This window comes from Cupressus sempervirens, chromosome 8 (assembly GCF_028749045.1).
Source record: "Cupressus sempervirens isolate cs-2001-9-10 chromosome 8, ASM2874904v1, whole genome shotgun sequence".
NCBI classification, from domain to species: Eukaryota; Viridiplantae; Streptophyta; class Pinopsida; order Cupressales; family Cupressaceae; genus Cupressus; species Cupressus sempervirens.
In genome coordinates, this window is record NC_143125.1 from 122,783,902 (window position 1) to 122,806,804 (window position 22,903).

Below are 22,903 nucleotides of genomic sequence, written 5' to 3' on the forward strand. Positions count from 1 at the left end.
TTAAGTTGATAAGTCCCAAAACATGAAATAGACATGAAATTTTAAGCATAAACACAACACATCTCATATATATATAAACTTAGATCAATGTAGACAAGTTCTAAAATATAAAATATATCCAAATGTCATATATTAAAGTAAATCAAAGTAGATAAGTCCTAAATATGAAATATATCCATGCGTCATGTACTAAGGTAGATCAATTATGTAGATAGGTCCCGAAACATGAAATATCCAAAAGTAATATTATTTCAAGACCATCTTAAGTAGCCAAGGATGTTAATAGAAAATATTTAATATTCTATCATGGTCTTTACTATCTAGTCTCAATTTATGATGTCCACATTAAGATTAAACTCGATGCAAAGAAAGGGAGATAGCACCAACTAGGTGGTTCTATTGAAATACCATATTGTTAGGTTGATAATTAACAAAGTGAATTCTATGTTGCACACTAATTGATTTTCTTAAGATATGTTCCCTTCAGAACAACTGATCTTGCACACCATGTATTTATGTTAACAATTTGCATAATTAAAATAAATTCATTGTTTAATAAATGTAATATATATTTGAAATACAAACCCATAGAAAATAACATTCCATCTCTTTCTTCATGTTGAATTAATGGTGCAACACAATAAATAGTAACTTACTCCTACATTTTTAGACTTAGCGATAAATAAATAAATGTACACATGTGAGATAAATTGTATTGAATCTTTAACTATATATACACATACACACACATATACATGTGTGTGTGTGTGTGTAGACACACACATAGACACATAAAAAACTAGGTTAAATTAAAAATACTTACCACTTTTAATCAGTCCAGAGATATGGTCATACTTAGTAAAAATCAAAAGACTATCATCATAGTTTTCATCTTCATGTCTATTAGCTATATCAATAACAAGAAGTGGCACCAAAGTCCATGCACCTACATATCCACAATCTTGATTGATACATTCAAAGTAATTTTCAACAATGCAATAACAACAAATATATGAGTAGTCCCTAGTGTACAATGTCCACTTGAGAGAATTGGTACTCATAACAGAATGTAAGGATCATGTTTTTTTCTATCATCTTGCTACTATGTATAGTTTTTCTATCTACACCTAAATGTGTATATATTGGACATAAAAATAGAGGCAGATTATGAATAAAATACTTGTATAAAATTTAAATAAGAAAAAAAAAGATGTGATTACATGTACATGTATAATACCTGTATAATGCACATGTACCTGTTATCTCCCAAAAGACTATGCATGGTACAACTTGACTCATTTTTTATAATGTGCCAACTTTGATGAAAAATGTGTCGCACTATTCGACAACATCATGTGCATTTTTGTGTGAACTTCCTTATAATTCATTTGATACTTCCATAGAGCATGTTTGATGCGAAGTCAAACATGATCATCTTCACCTTTGTCATGCCCACTTTTAAAGAAACTTCACACTTATGGTATATCTTCATTATGATAATATCTACAAAGTACATAAAAATGGTCATAGATGATTTGAATGGTGCGACACACTCATTTGACCAAACATAATGTTTATCAATATTTATGCGCCTTTCTTAAGATATGAAAAAGAATCCTTGAAGCAATATTCTACATAATGAATACTATGTTCTTTATCATCACTTATGTAAAAGTGATATTCTTTCTTGATGACCCATGCTTCATATGTGCTCCAAATACCAATCAAATCTAACTGTGCATGACGATAACACACATGTACCATAGTAGTAACCTGCTCTAAAAAATAGTAGTATAATTGAATAGCCTTTTGATGAACAAATTGATAGTTTTCTGAAAAAATTACAAAGGATAGTTACTAGATAATAATATTGCACTCTTTGCTTGGTGGATGTAGCCCAATATTGGGTGAACCATTTTAAATCTTTTTGTCTCATGTCCCATTTTTTTGTACTTTATTCCTTTGTGTTATTGGTTATATTTGCATGTAACTACCTTTTCTATATATAAATAATCCTAACATATCAAAGGCAATGGAGTCCTTTTATGTTTTGTAAACTAAAAACCTTTAAAATGGTACCACACATTTTTTCTTGAATATAATGGAAGAACTGAAATTCCTAATGAGCTTTGAGTGATAATGCATAGACTTTATGAATAGGTCAAGGCTAAATTTAGAACCACAAATGGGATGTCAAGGTGTTTTGGTGGTGCTTTTAGTATTAAGAAAGGGTGTTCTCTTTCCCTAACTTTGTTTGGGATATATGTTAGTAAGTTAAAAGGATGGATAAACAAGGTCATAGAGAAGCAGTTCAAGTGGATAAATCAGTAATAAAGTTACTTTTCTATGTTGAGGATCTCATTTTTTCTAAAACAACTCATGGTTTGAGGGAACACTTCATGAGGTTGGTTTGCAAGTGAATACTAGCCAAACCAATGTGATGATATTCTCTTTGAAAAGAAACAAGAAGACATAATATTTTTCTTTTGGAAGGCAATTCATTAGAGATGGTGAATGATTACAATATCTTATGATTGATTTTCACAATAAATTTTCAACTGGGAAACATGAAAGCATAATAATTTAGGGATGTTAACAAGCCATATGTATTCTATCAAAATAGATATAGGAATGTAGAGTTATGAGATTGGATTATCAAGAAAATTCATTTTGATATGTTGGTCACCATAGTGATCCTCTAAGAATGTGAAATTTGGGGTAGCAACACATCAGATCATAAACGTAGGCAAGTGGAAAGAATTCAAAAACATCTAGCCATTAACAATCTCAAAATAATAACCATAGTTCCATACAGATTCTTATTAGTAGTAACAAGGATCTTCCTTTTAGATGATGGTGATGAGGTTCTTAATCTACCCAAAAATGACTTAATATATATAAAATCACCATTTGCTTAAGATTGTTTTGGAGGAAAGACTAGATAATTTAAGAAATAACAAATGGATGAAGCAAAATGCTAAATGAATGAAATGAAATATTAATATACAAGAATGTCCAAATACCAATGAAGAAATAATAAAGTTTGTGAGGGAAACATTTAGGAGTAGCGTATGGTAAACAAAGGGCATAATTATATGGAAGAACTTAATCTCACTTGAGATCGTGAGGAAAAAACATGAGTAGGAGCAAATACTATATAAAGGAATAAAATGTCAACAACTCAATTGAGAACTAATTCTCATCACTTGAGGTGTGAAACAAGTGGATTGTTGATACATAGAGAAGAATAAATCAATCAATCAATCAAAGGTTTTACTAATGTCTACAAGGCCAAAGTAACCCATGAGGCATGCAAGCTAGCATACAACCCCAGAAAGGAGGAAGAGAACCCAAGCAAGTTGTAACCTCTTGACTAACTCGTCTTTTCATCAGTGGATTTTGATGATCAGGTTTACAATTTTGCCTAACTATTTTTCTTCAAATATCTAGTTCAAGTTGCCTTCCTCTAAAATCTCTTCATAGTAGGATCTGATGTTATTGTATGTCGAGCACTTCATGGAAGTAGTAGAGATAGATACATTTTGCTAATATGCCTATTTTGCAACATGGGAGTAATAGAAATAGAGACATTTTGTCAAGGAATATCTGTCATAGAGTGACATCCATTCTAGTTATGCAAACCTCTTAAAAATGAACAATTTAAAAAACTCTATTTTAGATAACACAACCAAACAAAACAACAAGCTTATTGATCAAAATGCACTAATGAAAGACATACATAAAGTAAAAATTACAAATTATTTTAATTTTTGTATACCCTATTCTAAGTATGTACTATTTCTAATCCCATTAGCTGAATAGCTTAAACATGACACACTAAGACTTGATTGGTAGCTTAAAAGTGTTAAAGAATCAAAGTTGACTTATTTTTCCAAACTTAATTTCTTCCTTAATATGCGATATTTAAGAATGACTCCTATAAACTATATCAACCTCACAGACATTATTATAATATTATACTCATTTCTTAAACCTTCAACTAAACCAGAACTGGAGACAATTTATACACCTATAGTTGCTCCCTCCTCAACACTACACCATTGGTGCCCAACACGAAGCAAAAATTAATGTTCATATAGAGTTCATGCACATATTGGTACATGGAAATAAGGTTAAAGATGATCTCTGTCTAACTGCAATAAAAAATCCGGACTATGGACAGAAGCGAGGGTACATGAAAATGATGCATATTGAAATATTTCCTGCCAACAAAGCTGCTCAAAATTGGACAACTTGGCCTATCAATAGCCTTCATTCACTGGATAAAAACACGTACTGTCATTTACAGCTCTTCATGCATGCGTGCAAGTACACAAAGATACCTTCACATCCATGTTCCCCCCAAAACAAAAAATGATCAGGTGCCATGCCCATTATCCACACATTGTTTTACTGCTTTTGTGCTGATTCTTGTCATACCAACGAACCATCACTCAAAAGTATGCTGCAGAGCTGCCATTCCTTTAAATAACAACAATAATCTGGAAGCTACAATTCAAAGAAGAAATGCATTTCATTTCGTTGAATAGGCACTGTAAAACCTCTGTTGCTCCTGATACACTGTGTGCAATAGTGGTCGATCTCCATAATATTCAGTGGGTGATCAGTGGGAATTGTGTTTGTCCGCTGTTTAATCAATGTCAAATGCGTGGAAATCAGGTAGAATAATGTCATAAGTGGGCTTTAATGGCGGAGAGCAAGGGTTTAAAGTTTAAGCAGACATTCCTGCCAGTGAGATTTCATTTCATGTCTGTTTTTCAATTAAATCTGCACGGAAAGCACTGACATTTCCCATCATTGCCTCTTCTAGGCGTTGACTGTTATTTGAGGGAGCTAAAACTGTTGCTTTTTACGTGAAACTGCCATCATATTGGATTCCAAAACTAAACAATTATCATCAGGCTCGCTGCACGTGAACGTTTTGTTTGAAGTATGATTGATAAACTTGCTTAAAATGCCTCAAATTTGCTGTCCAAATGTTGTACGGGACGGCTTACCTGCACTGATACGGCCGTGCTTTGCAGAAGGAAAAGGAAAAACTTTCACTGAAAAAGAAAAAAAGAGTTGTTTTAGAAAATTGTCCGGACTGTATAAATATCTTCTAAAATCTCCATCACAGTGAATGGGCATGGAAAACATGAATAATCCATAAAAGCTCAGTTTCTGTGGAGCCCAGTTGTGCTGCCATCTTTGGCTGCTTCTTATTATTGAGCTTTTTTGATAATGGAAGAGGGGGTTACAATTTAATGAGTTTAATGAGTGTTTAGATTGCGGCTACATCCAAACTTCTAATTATTGCTATCTTTCTTCCTAATTAGTCGATCACACATGTACTAATAGTTGATCATTTTTTAGTTATCTTGGTTGCTGATTGGTTCATTTGTTCAAAAAGTACTATAGCCTCTATCAGGAGGTCTTAGTAATGGGTATTGGGCGAATGTTTTAAAATGGTACTTGTAGACCCCCTCACACTCTGTGAGTTCTACATCAATCTTTGTAAATGTGGGAAAGCCGAAAGGTTAGCTTTAAGCTCTTCACTCACCTAAGGAGGTTCACTGAAAAAATCAGCAAATCTTGATATACAGATTAGGAGCTGTAGGTGCTTGAAGTTAGCTTGGGTGACTACGATCCTCCTTAGTAATTAGGTAATGAATAAAAGCTTTAAATAATAAAGTTTAGGATGTCAAATAAATTTGAAAGATTTACTGATAGTTAGCATATAGAGAACAAATGGAAGTCTAAAATATTACGTTTATTAAATTTTTTTTTCTCTCTACATCTTAAATCTTTTATTGTGTGTTGATTAAGGAATATGTAATTTTTTATGGTTTTTAATTTTTAAGTTAATTATTCAAGATGTGAATATTTAGTATTTTAATGTAATTGATCTAAAATCAATAACACTAAGGAATAAAGAATACATAAATGGAAAAGAAGACACAAAGATTTAACTTCAATCTGTTCTACAATCTCACTTACAGTTCCATACAGCTCCAAAAAGCTATATCTTCTCTTTGGAAAGCTCGAACCCTAAGCCAATATTACATCAGTTATGTTGGCTTAACAAGTTAAGCTTAAACATACTTGACAAATTATCCAAAAAAAATCAAGACATTATTCTAAACCCCATACCTTTGAAAAGAGTGCAAAACTTGTCTAATTAGTTGCCACATACCAACATAAAGTATACACAAATATTTTCATCCATTTTACTTTTATACATAATTATACTATTTTAATATTTAATTTGATAGATATTAGTTTACCATGTTTTCAAATTTTAGTTTTAAATGATTTAATTGAACTTAATCATGATCTCACTCTTTTATTTCCCTTTAACTATAATGAGTATTATCATCTTAAAAAAATGTCGTTAGAAAACTTAAAATCACAATCCCTGAATTAACTCTATTTGAAAATTAGACCTTTGTTTGTTGTTTTGTGCATGAAACTTTCTAAAGTAGAAACCATATTGGCTTTCTGAACCCTTTCCAAGTGTAAACATTTCGCAAAAACCCATACTCTGCACTTAAAAAGAGCAAACTATTTGATGTATCAGGGTTGCATGAATTAACCAGTGGCAGTGGGGCTCTGGAACCTGAGATTTTGAAAAGTTTTAAGCGGCTACTTATGGACTTCATCAAACTGAGAACATTTTGCTGTGCCCATTTGCTAGTTTTTTGCATCACATTTTCTCTAAGCAATGGACAATCCGACTTAAACATGAGCTCCATGGATCCTGAAGAGCTTGAGGGGCTGTTTACAGTATTGGAGGCAATTTTGGATGAACCTTCATGGAGATCAAATCATCCATCTCCTTGTACTGATACTCCATGGCCTGGAATTGGCTGTGAAGGCAGTGTGGACAATGATATTTGGCATGTAACTAAGCTTCACATAGGCTTAGATGACACTGAGCCCTGCAGAAAAGATGCCACACTATCCTTAGCCATTTTGAAGCTCCAATTTCTAAAAAGCCTTTTTATCTACAACTGCTTCCATGGATCCAATGTCTCAATACCTTTTCAGATGGTGAGATTATTTCCTTCATTAGAAGAGTTGGTTTTCAGATCCAATAGCGCTTTGGTGGGTACCATTCCAGTCGAGCTTTCAGGGCTAAGTAAGCTAAGGATTCTAAGTTTATCTCAGAATTCTCTCATGGGTTTTCTTCCTCCTCAGCTTGGGAATCTTGACAAGCTCAAACACATGGATTTCAGCTACAACAAGCTTAGTGGAAGCATTCCCCACAACTTTGGTGGGCTGAAGAGCCTCTCTATTCTAGACCTAAGTGAAAATAATCTAAAAGGCTCTATTCCTCCCTCTATTGGGAACTTGGTCTTGTTAGAGAAAATAGATCTGAGTTACAACAATCTTAGCGGCAGGATTCCTCCAGAGTTAGGGAATCTGCAAAGCTTGAGCTTTTTGGCTTTGAGCCAGAATAGATTGACAGGACCCTTTCCTACTACATTTCAGTCCTTGAAAGCTCTACAGTATTTGATAGTGGAAGGCAATCCTATGAAGTGCACTTTGCCAGACTTTTGGGGGTCACTTCAAAAACTGTCGCAGCTCAGCCTTTCTTCTTCTGGATTTTATGGTATTATTCTTTCTTCTAGATTAAATATGGTATAGTAATTGTAACTATCTCAATAGTTAATGGGTATGTTTTCAATAATGTAAGAAAGACTTACATTAACTGTAAGATGGTCTAAGAGCAATACAAGTGAGAGAGCCAGGAGTTAAAATAGTTTATTGTTCTATCCTTTGTAAATTTATAACTCTAAGAACAATAGATCTCTTGGGTATCATTGTATGGCTGATGGACAATATTTTTTTATCGGATCAGTTCAATAGGTTATCATTAATTTTTTTTGTATTAGATTGGATGCAGGTTTGATCATATCATTATCAAGATGATAATAAAATAAAGAGAATACATTTAAAATAGATGATGAAGTATGTTTCAAAAATGTTGATATAAAAAAACTTTAACACAGTCTATCTTACAAACCATTGTTCTTATTGTGACCCAGTGGTCAGTGCGAGTTTTCTATTTGCATCCTTGCTGATTCTTCTGACCCTCTGAATTTTTGCAGGTATGGTACCTGAATCTCTATGTGGGCTTAATAGTCTCAGCGTTTTGGCACTAGATGATAACAGGCTGAATGGGTCTATTCCTTGGTGTATGGGAGAATTGCAGCATTTGTTCCAGTTGAATTTGAGTTGGAACTTATTAAGAGGGGAAGTGAATTTTTCTGCAGAGTTTTCCAACAAACTGGGGAACAAATTAGAGTTGAGAGGCAACAAAGATCTTTGTGTGGGTAAAGGATTGTATCAAGTATTTGGCGCTCGGAAAGTGAGGCGGTGTTCAGAGGAGTCCCTTCCATTTGATCGAGTACATAGTAAAGGTAGCCCTGGCCTTAATTTGCGAGGAGAGCAACGAGTTTATAACAGGAGCTGCAGTGGCACAGATTTGATCCAGACATTTCAATATGTTTTGTGGATTGTATGTATATATCTTTGGCACATCCATGTAATTTGAAAGATGTTTTTTGAAAATATTGGACGCCCATTTTAAGTAGTGGGCTGGTGGACTGTTTATTGAGGTTTTAAGAGAAATGGACATATATTTATATTCTGTAATTCATGTTTATTTGATTTAAACTATTGACAGTTTTTTTAAACAATGCGTTGATTTTTCAAATCCTTAGGGTCACATGTGAGAGATACTCTCACAAGTCTATAATCCTTAGAGATACTACATTATCTTGTGTCCAATGTAATTTTGATAACACTTTTGAAATACTTTTTTAGTCAATTCTCTTTTTCTAACGCACAAAGGTTCAAAATTAGAAGGCTAATCTGGAGAATAGAAAAGCTTTATGTTTAACGTTTCCATACATAGGGGAAGGGATATAGAAGTTCTTAAAGTAATTTGTAAATGGTAAATTGGATTTTAGCAATTTTTTAGTTGTGTTTGTATGTGATTTATTTGCTTATAGGCTATTGTTTTGGCTTTTTATTAGTAAAGATCAGTGTAATATTGACATGGAGAAATGAAAATTGTAAAAAGGGCCTCAATTTATTTGAACTAGAACCATTGAACATTCAACGTAGTAACATAATACATACCCAGTAGTAACTTTCATAAATCAAAATTCAAATATAAATCTAAGTTATCTGCAAATAGGAATTGTATTACTTATATCAAATATCAATTATATCATAAAGATGATTACAGTGAGTAGCATCATGCATGATATTAATCACAATCAATATAAAAATGAGTGCAAAATCATGTCAAAATGACAAAATGTAGTGATGGGAAGCCTCTAATCATCCCCCAAGCTGAAGTCCTCATAGCTTTAACTACTAGACTTCTCCCGCTCAAGTTTTGCAAAAGGAGCACCAACCAAACCTATATTTGTTTATGCTGCAATCTCATTCTCAACAATATGAGAAGGATCCTCTAGCTCTATATCCCATTGTGTTGTTAAGCTCTCTTTGTACATGTGTATTGTGATCTACAATATGAAAATACACTATGTACAACATCTAGCTTCTCTACTCTCTTAGAGGTAATTCTTGTTCCTCTTAATAGAGTGAATGAAGCAACAAAGTGGTAAGTTTGTTCCTCTTAATAGACTTGATGAAGCACCAAAGCACTCAAGCACTCAATTACCTTTAATGCCTCGAAGCACCCCATCGGTGCAGTGGTGGGTGCGACTATAGTTCAGTGGCGTTTGGGCAGTAGTTGGGGTACTTGGGTACTCCCAGTACCAGTTTTGGGAATGTCCCCTTATTGGGTACTCTTCGGTTTTGGGTGGGTGTGCATACCTGATTATTTAGATCTACTATGCTTGCAAAGATCTTTTTTCATTACCGGTTCAATTTGACAACCAAAAAAATTAAACAATTTTTCTAATACTTATTTACAAATGTCTGAATAATAATAAATTGTTAAAACTAAATAATAGGTAAAAATTTATAGAATTACAAAAGAGTTAAAAAAAAAACAAGCTAACCTAAAAAAATAATAAAGAACATTGTTCCTATTATCAACAATGTTGTACAATTTATCTAATCACTTACTTCTTACCTTAGAAATGATCCATTATTGTCCCACTAAATGATACTTTAGTCTTACACAAGATTATATTTAATTAAACTTTTAATTAATTTTTTTAATAAACGATAATTGATTCACAAATGATAATAGAGTCTTCTCCTGATACCCATAAAAAGAAAACCCACTCGGCTAAAGCCATCAAACTACGGACTTTTGTCCAAATTACAAGGGACAGATTAAATGAAGATAGTTGAAAGTTGCAACTATAACGATTACATCCATGCTCCCAAAAGATAAAATGCCTGATGCATCATATTGTATACTTGATCACATTACTGTTTTCTTATAGATTTTTGTGCTAGTCGTTGATCTTCTTCCCTGTCTTGCAGCTGGCATTGCCATTCTCATATCCCATTCTATGACAAGACGATATGGTGTGACAGTGACCTTGAGGAAAGATGAGTATATTTAGAAGAGATTAGCTCAAGCAGCTTTCTAAAAATCTCAATGTGTTTACTAAGGACAACCCTTCACTTTGGAAGCTAGTGATGATTTTCTTGTTGCGTTTCCCAAGAGAAGAGAAAGCAGGGAGACCAATAAATGTGACTGAGTGATAGCAGAACTAAAATAAGAATACCCCCATGTGAATTAGAGGAAGATGCAGGCAAATGAATCAGAAAGGCAGACCACATGGCAGATCCATAAAACGATCAGGATATAAACAACGCAGAAAGAAAATGACAGAACTGCTCTTTTTAAAATACAATGAAGGAAAGCAATCATATATATATATAACTTAAGAATGTTTAATATAAATACTAGGTGCTTTTAGCTTTCGAAATAATGTTGAAGACATTTCTAATTTAAATATTAAAATTCAATGTAATATATAAAGAGACATTTTATTTCTATATATATTTTTAAAGATGATGTTGTATTTTCAACGCTCTTAAAATAAATGATCAAAACTATAATAAATGTTATGATTTATTATAAGAATGTTGTAGAAAATTTGTATAATCTAGTTATCATTTGGATCAATATTTTATAAAAGATGAATCCATTCAATAAATGATCTGATCATCTAGAAATGTAGAAGTACATCCTTAATACTTTTGTCTTATTTATGTTTTTGATGGAGGGTTCAGACCTGCGAGGCACCAACCAGCGAAGGCCACCATTAACAGTTTTAGGTACCCGATACAGGCCCACACGTGCCTGAATACTGAACACCTCTTTGGCTAAGAGCCAAGGACTGAGGAGCATCCACGTTGCCAAATTCGCCCGGGGCACGATCCCGGCCTCATCCCTTATGATGTCTATGGGCCTTGCACTCAGCAAGACTTGATCCTTGGTGGGCTCTTTGTGAGCCATTCAACTTCACCAGTAGATCAAGGGCCCGTTGACTTTGTCTTATTTATGAGCATTGACAATTCATGGGACCGAGTACAAGGATAAACAACAAAGAAATCTATTCAAATAGAACTAACCTTCACAATTGTAAGTAATATATGGTTAACATTTTTTACTCCATTGAATTCTTGCCAATCCATATAGAGAATGTTTGATGAAAAGAGGAGCCAAGAAAATGTGGGGTGGCCATATAGATACCACATCCAATTTTTTTCTACTCACCCTAACTAATTGGGTTGACAACCTCAAATCAAAAGTTAAACTCATTTGAAAACTCTTCGTCACGTGCTCAGAGTCAATTAGGGTAATCTTTAAGAAGCCCCCTCCAAAATGAGATAGAAAATATTGGCGAATCTTTCATTATTTTGAAAGAAAAATAAATTCTATTCACGAATCTTTCAAATTTTTTATATTGACGATTATTTTGGAATCATAATTTTTGTAAGAAAATATTGCTGAACCTCAAGCATAATAGAAATTTGATTAATCACCATACAATATTACAAATGAAAATTGAATATTTTTTAACTCACGGAACGAGGATCATTACATTATATTTTGATCATTACATTATATTTTAAATCAATAGTGAAAACTAAATATTGGTGATATATCCCTAAATGAATTAATTTTAGTTTCTCCAATAATATATCATATTTAGGTGAATCAAATCTAGTCATATATCTAATATTGGCGAATATTTGAATATAATTTTTTTAATAAAATAAATTATTGAGCAATTTTTTAATATTTTAGAACTAAGATTTATCAAAATATGGTGATTTAGGTTGTGTTAAATATTAAATTATTAACCAAATTACTAGCCAAAAATTTCTAAAATGAGCCATTGATGAATATTAGCCACTAAAAATTACCTTGGGACTCAGTCAATTGATCCTGCAAACTCTCTTCATTATAAGTTAGATTTTCAACTACCAATGAATCAATTATACATGTGAGCCTTTAGCATTGTCACTAAACAAATAAAATGATTTAGTGGTGGTTTAAAATTTTACCTATACATCAACACAAGTAGTGTTGAAATGGACAACGTTTGAGGACATCTTAAACATCATACACTAAGGTTTGATTCCTATGATAAAAGTGTTAAATAGTCAAAGATGAGTTATTTTTCCAAGCTTAATTTTTGCTTTAGTGTGTGATGTTTAAGAATGGTTGAGAGTTTGTAGCATGTAAGCTCTTCTTGGTCGAACTTCCGGTCCATGTAGTCTTCATTTAAATTGAAATTAGTTGTTGCTTCAATCTTGTCAAATCTTAGTTAAAAAATAAAGCATACCATATTAATGTTCTTTAGTGAACTTTAGTTCCTCTTCTTTTCCTCCCTCCTCAAAGCATGGATGAACATGAACAAGTTTGCTTTGTGAACTTTAATAGTACTTCTGATGATAATCTATATGGAAAAAAATATTTTTTAAAAATAAATTAATTTTAAAAGATAATAAATTTTAATTATTTAACACTTTCAACCTAAAAGTGAACCTGCAATATGTGTTGAAATTCTAGTTTGCTTCATATCTATACTTTTTCCTACGTGGTAGGTTACATTAGTCTTTAGATTCAACATGTAGGCCATGAAATTTACGTTGACCTACAGAGTGCTACACAACTTGTTACGATGGATACCACAATGAATATTCATTTTTCCATTAATTTATGAGATTTAAATAATTGCAGTGAGTAGTATTATGGTGGGCAGAAGTGTAGAATCTAAAAACATGCGCCAACAAAATAAAAGAGGGAAGAAACAAAGTATAACTGAGTACTCCAAAATTTGAACACAAACATATTTTTTATTGCTCTTCCATGCTGATCTTTTACATATTGTAGGCTGTTACAATTTGGATTATGCAACATCATTGCTAAGAAATATTACAACATTCTCTCCTTTTATTTGAAGAACCTATAATTTCTAAATTCTAACTTAAGCAGTTGTAATAGTAGTTTACAATACACAAACTACCACTTTATTATATGAATTCATTGAGATCCTATGATGGAATAGAGAAGAATTGTTTCTTTTAAATAAACTATCTAAAAATTTCATTCAATGAATTATGCACGATCTTCTTTATTTTGAACTCCTACAAATTTCCTAATAAGCGATGGAAAGAGATTTTGTGATTCATGCAGACCCCTGCATGGACATCATCAATATCATGGCACTCAAACTTTACGCATGAAACTCTTCATCACTGGAGTCTTATAGACTCACATAGTACTTCTAATAGAAGTCAAATATCTCTTTATTAATTTCTCTCCTTCATGAGAGATCACAAGGCTCAGTCTTCCCCTCCTTTCTCTAACATAGAGAAGACTCATGACACTTCCATGTGCTAGTTAGAACAAGTAATCATCAACTACATCACTCAAAAATTTGAACCTTGATCTGTTATTGTCACTTTTGACATGCAAACATGGAAGTTTGACAACCTTTTCAACATTCTTGTTACCTTCTACCAACAAGGTCCATTGATCCATCCATAATCAACACGCATACAACCTTTCACAGATTCTCCACTACAATCTCTATTCCAACAAGTCTTTTTGTTGTGACTCTTCAACCCACAAATGCTACAAGGGTGAAGATCCCAACATTTATTTACTAAATATCCTTCCTATTGACAATGTGAACAATCCTCTCTTTCAACTAATTTCTCTGAACTTTTCATATGCACGACATCAACTTTTTCTCTCTTAATGAATCCTAGACCTTCATACTTTGGCTTCCAAATGGGTTGTATAGGATCCTTCATGCCTTGCCCATACTTTCCTAGTCTACTTCGTTTGAATCCCATCTTTTGGATAATTTTCAAACCAATATTATCTTTAAAACAACTTTTATTGACATCATGAAAAACTCCATCCATACCTGTAGACATATTCTTACCTTCATCTTTGTACTCTTTCCTTGAAGAAACTCTGACTACATCATCAACGTTAAATGAACACAATTCATCTGTATCACATGCAGCTTCACAAATCAATTTCATTGATTTCAAATTTTCTTTTTCTTTTTCCAAAACTTGTAACTTTTTTTTATTTAAATCTTCAATTTTCTTCTTAACTTCATCAAAGAACTAAAAATTGTCCTTTAATTCAACATTTTCCTTTTTGACATTTCCTAGTTCTTTTTCAAGATTCTTATTTCAAAATAGATAATCATATCTTTCCTTTCCATTTTTTTTTGAAATTCTCTACCATATTTGAATTACACTCCTCTGACTTTATCAATTCAACATTCAAAATATCTTTTTGACAAATCAAACTTTCATTTTCTTTCTTTACCTTTTGGCCGACTTTCCCATTAGAACAATTAATTTCCTTACACAAATAAATTACCTCTACTAATGCTGATGGGTACTGTTCTTGGTCTGCAAAAAATAGATCTCCTTTAATCTCTACAAATCCTCAATCTTCCTTTAACAAATACAAACTACTAATAGCCTTTTCTTGCACCTCTATTTTCCAACAATAGCCACAATCTTTTTCTCTTCTACAAATCTTAAAATTTTCATCAAATCTTTTTGAGCCCATATAATCTCACAAACACTCTTCACATCTCAAGATCTCCATTTTCTTTGATAATATCTATTGGAGATATTAATGGGAAGAAAGACACTGAGAGGGGGTGAAGGGGTGAATCAAGATCTATAATACTTTTTACTAATAAAACAATTAACACCTAATCCATCTCATATCTCATGTCTCATATCTTATACCATAAAACATAAACATATAATGCTGAAATTAAATCTATCTAAGCATAACATCCATGAAAATCATGAACACATAACACAATAATTTTGGTTACCTAGAAACACTTCAATATGAAGGTAAAACTAGGGTGGGGATGAAACCCATAATTTTTCACTATTGTAACAACAAAGTTAACCTATTAGGGTTACAATTTGATCATATTAGATGATCTACCCTGTGAGGGGCCTACTCTATTAAAAGTGTTTAAGACTGTTAGGTCTTACCCTGTTAAAGAATTTTACAGTTACAATAAAGTAAGGACTCTATTAGGATATTTGAAATAGGTATGTTAGAACCACTATGTTAATATATTTTCCCTAAATCAATTTATAAAAAATGATTTAGTACTTGAACCTTTGGTTTTCTCTGAAAGCTGATTACGGATCTACTCTCTTCAAGATCTCAATCTGATCTTTTTATCTGATTTTTTTTTTTGTCCTTCACTACTTTGGTTATACTATCTGAACTTTTTTCAGACTTAGCCTTCGCTCTATACTTAGCTTGTTCACTCCTTCACTTCGCTTCCATTTACATACACACATTCCTCCTTCTCTCACACTCTTTTATCCTAGGGTAGAAACCCTTCTTAAATAGGCAATCCTCGAAGTTCTAGATTAGGATCAATGATCCATATTTCATCCATTTTCCATTTTTCCCTTCTGATTTTCTAATTAGTTAATCTACTTGCATGGGGATTAATACCATCTAAAAAAATATTTAATCTCATCCTTAATTGTCTTTTTGATCTTTAAGAATCATGTAGAGGTTAGCTAGAATGATTTATATAAGTGTTTGTGCAATTACAAACCCATATGTCAAAATTGGTGTATTCAACACCTGAATGTTCTGATGCTCGGTCATGACTAATACTCATGCTATCACTCAACTTCTATGAACTTGATATATTTTGTCACTTGGCAATAACAAACTTCCTACTTTCTTGGTCTCAATTGAATTGTTGGGCTTGCATTCTTGGTCGGTCTCAACTGGGGTGCTCGACAACCTTTAACTTCCTTGGCATGTGTTGACAAATAAATACATCGAATGTAGCTTGGTCTTCTCTGAATGACTCAGTTACAATGATGACCATCCAATGATGTCTTAGAAATGACTAAGTGTTAGACACTAATAGGAAACATAGGCTTAGAGATCAACAATCTCCCCCTTTGACATTAGTGGCAAAAACACTTTGTCATTACTTAGAATTCCTTGCAAAAAATAATACTCACCTTGAGACTATAACTTAGTAAAAAATGTAATCTCTATTATACAATATATACATGTCATGTCTAAAATCTCTTTGATAATTATGTCTCTAATTTCTATACTTCCTTGTTTCTCTATCATATTTTCCCTTGTCTTATGTTTTTCATGTAGAATTTCTTCCCTTATTGCCCCCTTGATATCTTTCTCCTTACTATATTTCCCCCTTATTTTTGTCACTTATGGCTTGGGGTTACTGGGCTATCTTTTACTTATCAAAAAATGTTTGATGAGTAGCCCAAATTGCTTCAACTCCTTTGTTCCATCTATCTCTTGTGGATTCAATAAATTGAATATGAATCTCTAGCTAGCTTGACAACTAGACTAACTAAGCTCTCCAGAATTGAAAATTGTGTGTCAAGTTCTTCAATAGACTCTGACCTATAGATAAATCCTTTTGAATGATCTCCAAATGTGGTAATAATATAAATTAAATAGAAATTAGTTTGGTCCTCATGCCACTATCTCTAGCCAATAACTCAACTAGCCTCTATTGACCAAATGTCAACTTATTATATGAAGGTGAACTTGAACTTGCGTCCTTACCCAATAAATGTGAACATGCCTTCATATCTACCTCAATTATATCAATTGATCGTTGATTCTCCAATGTGAAGAATTCAACATCACAAAGCTTCATGTATAAAGAATGAATAGTCTTCAAAATTTCTTCCATCCGTTTGACTAGATTAGAAATCTCTACTTGTCTATGTGAAAGTTCCCTAGAGACTTTCTCCAAAACTTTGTACTCAAACTTTCTCTCAGACCATTGCACCAATTTATCATTGGTCTCAATATCATCCATTTGAACCTTGTTAGCTATATACACCAACTGATCCAAAATTGGATGCTGACTATGAACATCAGTGATTCCAAATGCATCAACAAAAATGTCCTTGATTGTATGTAATACCTGCTTCTTTTTGTGCTCTCTTCGTAGTTGTTCTTGCTTTTCCTTACAACTCAACAAAGTTTGCAACTCTTACATTTGTTCCAATGTCAAATTATTTAAGTCATACATGGGTAAAGTGATTACCTCAACTATACTTATTAACTCTTTTGTCTTCTCACCTGGTTGTGAAACTATCTGAGATCGAGGGGTTGTATCACTAGGTAGTGATAATTGCAATTTTTTACCATTTTCAATTGATTAGGATACCTATTTGTTGTCCTTTTGAGTAGATATAACTGAGTGTTTAGGTATAATAGTTAGTATCTTAGCTGACTTGGAACTCAATTTTTGTATAAGAGCTTGTGTAGACTCTTGTTCTTTAGGTGTCTCAACTTCTTCTATCATTTCTATTTCTTTCTCTTCTTCAACCTTATCAATTATATGGACCATTGGGATACAATTGAATTATGGAAACACAATTATAGCCTTTCCATGTTTCTTGACACTTGTATCATCAGCAACTAATGTAACATCAAAATTATCAGTTTTGGTACTTTCAATCCTTGGATAATCCTTAAATTGTAGTAGTACTAGATTGGTGCTTGGTAGAGATGTATTAGATTCATCATTTTCAGGTCTTTTCCTATCTACACATTTTGATCCCATGGGGATGAATTAGGAATGTCCTCAATTGTGACAACATCTTGTTGTTCACACCCTTCTACCAATTGCTCGGTTTCCTTTGCAAGTTTTGCTACATCTACTACATCATCCTCTTCTTCTTTAACTTCTTCACCCTTTTCTTCTCCTTAATTATCTTCTTTATTAGCCGATGGAATAAGTAACTCAGATACTTCCTTCCATATTTATGCTTTCTAGCTCAACTTCATGAACTTTATTCATTAAATTTTTATAAGCCCTCTCCTTAGGCATAAATTTATTCACAAAATATTTTAGGGAAATAGACATATGTGTCTTCCCTAAATATGACATTGTTTGTGCTAATGTGGTCTCCCTAATCTTTCTTTATGTAGATAATGCCCACTTCCACTTAGCATCAACCTTATTATACAATTTTTTTGGAATGCCTTGTCCTAGCTCTATAGGTGTGGATTTGAATTGTATCATCATATCTATCAAATCTTTCTCAAGATTCTCTTGATCTTCTTTGTTTAAAGAATCAAAATTGATTGTCTTTAATGCTTCTATATTTCTTGACTCTTCCATCATCTCACATACCTAGTCAATAGTCGTTGGAGGCTGTCTCAACATAATCTAAATTTTCCTTAGATTTTTAGACTCAATTTCTTCATCATCTTCATCCTCCTATGTTACAATCAATTTTATCTTTGATCTTTTGGGTAAGTTCTATTTTATTGAACTGGCCAGTTTCCTCTTTGTTGGACTTTCTTTAGGTTTGGCATGTAGGGGCTAAGTTGCCTTTCATCTCATTAGTATTCTTCTTTTTAGCTCTTGGTTTGTAGCAATCTTCTGCACAACTTTCTCGATAGATTCTTTAACCTTTGGATCAAGAATTATTATTTTCTTGCGCTTTACTTCCTTGGGATCAACAATAACTAGCTCTTTGCCTTTAGATTCCTTGGCTTCAACATTATCTTCAGATTCTTCCCCTTCATCATCTTCACTTTCAAGACCTTTGATTGTCTTCTTTCTTTTCTTATCTTTCTTACATTCACTTATTTTTGTATTCATTTTAACCTTTATTGTGTCATATGTGCCGAATGGCTCGATATTCGCATCAACATCCTCTAACAAAAGTGCAGTCACTACTACTCTGACTTCATCAACATTTACCTCATAAGGAATTAGCCTTAACCACAATACTCTAGGTAGTACATCCTAGGCATAAAAAAAAACCCATGTCTACCATGAAACATATATAATCAAAATGCTGACTTACAATGAATTTTAGAATCCTCATACGATTTCTCATTTTGTTCCTAAATTCCTCAAAATAGTTATCCATTATTGCCTCAAAATTTTCTCCTAGATGATTTATCAAATTATTTATTTTCTCTATAGCCAGCTTGCTCCTATCCAATGCTATTGTGCCAATGGTAAGAAATAAATTTTGTATATAGAAAAATGCACACTCTAATAGAGAGCCAAACTTACATGATGCACTCTTCACTTTTCTTATAGGTCCAAGATTCTTTGTTAATTATTGCAGTTACAGCTTGGAAAGATCACAATTATGATCCCTTTTAACAATTTTGTAGCATGGGTCCACTACAATGCATGACATACTATTCAGTTGGCTTGACTGATAAAACTTAAGTGCAATCACTCTTACTACAAATTTGACAATAGGGTCTTCAATCCCATCGATTGACATACCTCAACCATTCCATATAGCTTTTATCAATTTTTGAACTTCACATGTTGTTGCAAATTTTATTGACTTTTGTCTATCTAGGGTAGGGTACCCTACTACTCATCGTATGATGGCCTTGTTGATCTTAATTGGCCTGCCTTCTAACCATTCCTTCATGTTATGAACACAACTCAATACAATCTTTATCCATTCTACTTTGAAACCTTACAGAAAACCTAGGGCACAATTAAGCCTTTTCTCAACAACATTCTCATACTCCTCCTTTAGTATTCCATTATCACATAGCTTCTCATAAGATGCCCTCCACTCAAAATCTCTAACTTCTTTGATTTTGCACATGTAACAAGTTTGTATATCTAGAATTTCTAGAACCTTTGGTGGAATCGATGACAAAGGGCCAATTTTATCTTCTGTTGCTTTAAAATCTGAACTGTTCTTGAAATTAGGTGGGGGACACTAATCGTTTCTCATAATTTGTGCATTTCTCTCCTTCAACATTTCACTAGTAGTTGCAAATAATACCATTTTGAACTAGGGTTTTTGAAAAAAACTTTTCTTTTAACAACCTCATTAAATAGTTAGCTCAAAAATAAAAGTTTCCTATACTAAATTTTGTCAAATTGCCAATGGTACATAGCAATTCACTTTCTTCGTCACTAAATTATCCTTGATTGCCTCTGAATTGCTTGCACACTTGAATTCGCTTGATAAAGTAAAAATGAATGCCCAAATTTGATATATGCCTTCAATTTTGCCAATTTGGTATGCAATAAATGCACTTGTACTTTGGTGGGTGCACAACAGCTATCTCAGCCTTTTGAACCACTTTTCAAATACTCAGTTATTATCACCTTGCTTGATTAATAACAATTTTCTCGACCAATACATCAGCTCAGTCATCATAAATTCTTGGTTTATATTGCAATGCTCGACCAATACAAATTATATTACTGATGCTTGGTACTTTATAGTAAAACAATATTTTATTGTCCAATACTTTTCTCAAATTTATCCTAATACATCTTGATTCATGTTGATATGGACTTTTAACAATTTACTTGTTAGCAACTGATGTATGATATTTTATTAATATAAAGTTGCTTACATACCTATTTTTTTCTTAGTTAGATAAGATGTGATCACCTAATCCATTGGATTAGGTGATCTCAACTTTTCTTTCTCCACTACTTACAACTTCCACTATCTCTTTCCATATTTTCTTCATCTCAAGTTTCCCTTTTCCTTTATTATTTCCATTATTTGGTGCTAGTGCTTGGGTCCTGCAGTTCTTGTTAACATGTCCAACCTTGAAACAACTAAAAAAATTAGGTTTCCATTCAATCATTTCCTATAGTTACCTCTAAAATGTGTCTTAATGCAATTCTCTCAAATGTTCCCATACTCTCCATAATAATGAAAACTATACCATGTGTTGTAATCCCAATTGTAAAAGTTACCTTTCTTAGGTTTATGTTTTATTTTCATATGTCTAGTTAGATTTTTCCTTGGATCTGCATTCATGAGCTCTATGCCCATATTTCTAATAGTTATAATAATGTCCTTCAAATCTAGGTGTAGTGGGTGCATCACTTTTCTTTGATCTGTATTCATGTGATTGGTGTCCTTGCTTCTTGCAATTAAAATAGTTACAAGTAAAGTTAGGTTTAGGGTTTTGCATACCATTTTCACTCTTGCATATGTTAGCAGTGTATCCAAGTTTACCATGTAATTATGACAAGTAGGTTTGCCTTTTAGTTTGCATTTCTTTTTTCTTCATTCTTTGATGACTCTCCTACCTTAGTAGATGAAGAGTGCTTGTCATGTCCTATACTAGAAGTATCAATGGATGACCATAGTGATCTTATTAGTTCTTCAAAGTATTTGATAGCTTCATTTGGTTTGTTCATTCTCTCTTGTATTTCCTTTTCAGATTTTAATCATTTCTTATTTGGTCACTTTGTAATCTTCAATTTGTGATCTCCATGTTCTTTCTATTCAACTCTTGATTTGAAAGTAACAATTGGGTCATCATGTCCACCTGATTGTTTGTGAGCTTCTATACCTCAAATGATCTTTCTTCAAGTCTAGAAGCTATTTGTCTTTTTTCTTCTCCAATCATGGCTTTGTCTTCTTCTGCTTGCTTCTTTTGTTCAATCACTTTACTATAATCTTACTGATTGAATTTTCCATTCTTTGTTGAGTTCTTCAACTTCCTTCATAATGACATTCTTCTCTAGTAGATCTACTATTGCTGTATCTCTATCATCAGTATTCTCACTATTAAGTAATTCTTGTGTATAAAATTCCTTCTATTGTGTATCATTTTTCTAAATGGTGATTTCTTTCCTTTTCTTCAAGGATTTCCTTAACTCTTCTTTTCCTCCTTTAAGTTGTTGCAATATGATCTAGACTTCAATCATCTAGTTCTTAGTGATTTTTCCCATCTTTTATTCACCCATCGTCAAGATTTGATCTTCTCAAGCCGTTATACTATTTTTTTAGAGAAGTAAGCTCTACTACCAATTGTTGGAAATCTTAATGGGAAACAAGCTATTGAGAAGGGGGGGGGGAGGATGGATCAAAATCTATAATAATTTTTACTGATAAAAAAAATTCACACCTAATCCATCTCATATCTCATATCTTATACCATACAATATAAATATATAATGCAGATTTAAAATCTATCTAAGCATAACATCCACGCAAATCATCAATACATAACACAATGATTTTGGTTACCTAGAAACACTTCAATATGAAGGTAAAACTAGGGTGGGGATGAAATCCAAAAATCTTCATTGTTGCAACAGCAAGGTTAACTTGTTAGAGTTACAATATGATCATATCAGATGATCTACCCCATGAGGGATCTTCTCTGTTAAAAGCGCTTAAGACTGTTAGGTTTTACCCTGTTAAAGGATTTTTCACTTACAATAAAGTAAAGACTCTATTAGGAGAATTGAAATATGTCTGTTAGAACCACTATGTTAAGATATTTTCCCTAACTTAATCTATAAAAATTGATTCAGTACCAAACCCTTCTATTTTCTCTGAAAAATGATTACGAATGTCCTCTCTTCAAAATCTCAATTTGATCTCCTTATCTGATATA

General features: G+C 32.7%; 1 protein-coding gene across 1 annotated transcript; it reads left to right on the top strand.

The window, feature by feature from the left end:
- Positions 1–6,651: 6,651 nt before the first annotated feature.
- On the top strand, positions 6,652–8,702 carry LOC149541892 (uncharacterized). Its single transcript, XM_089796132.1, has 2 exons — positions 6,652–7,615; positions 8,115–8,702. Exons 1-2 carry the CDS (start codon positions 6,652–6,654, stop codon positions 8,558–8,560), a joined length of 1,410 nt encoding a protein of 469 aa, XP_089652258.1. The 3' UTR covers positions 8,561–8,702.
- Positions 8,703–22,903: the final 14,201 nt, after the last annotated feature.

Coding starts and splice junctions, on each gene's coding strand:
- LOC149541892 (XM_089796132.1), top strand. CDS start 6,652: ATGGACTTCATCAAACTGAGAACATTTTGCTGTGCCCATTTGCTAGTT. Junction 7,616..8,114: donor TTCTTCTTCTGGATTTTATG/GTATTATTCTTT, acceptor GAATTTTTGCAG/GTATGGTACCTGAATCTCTA.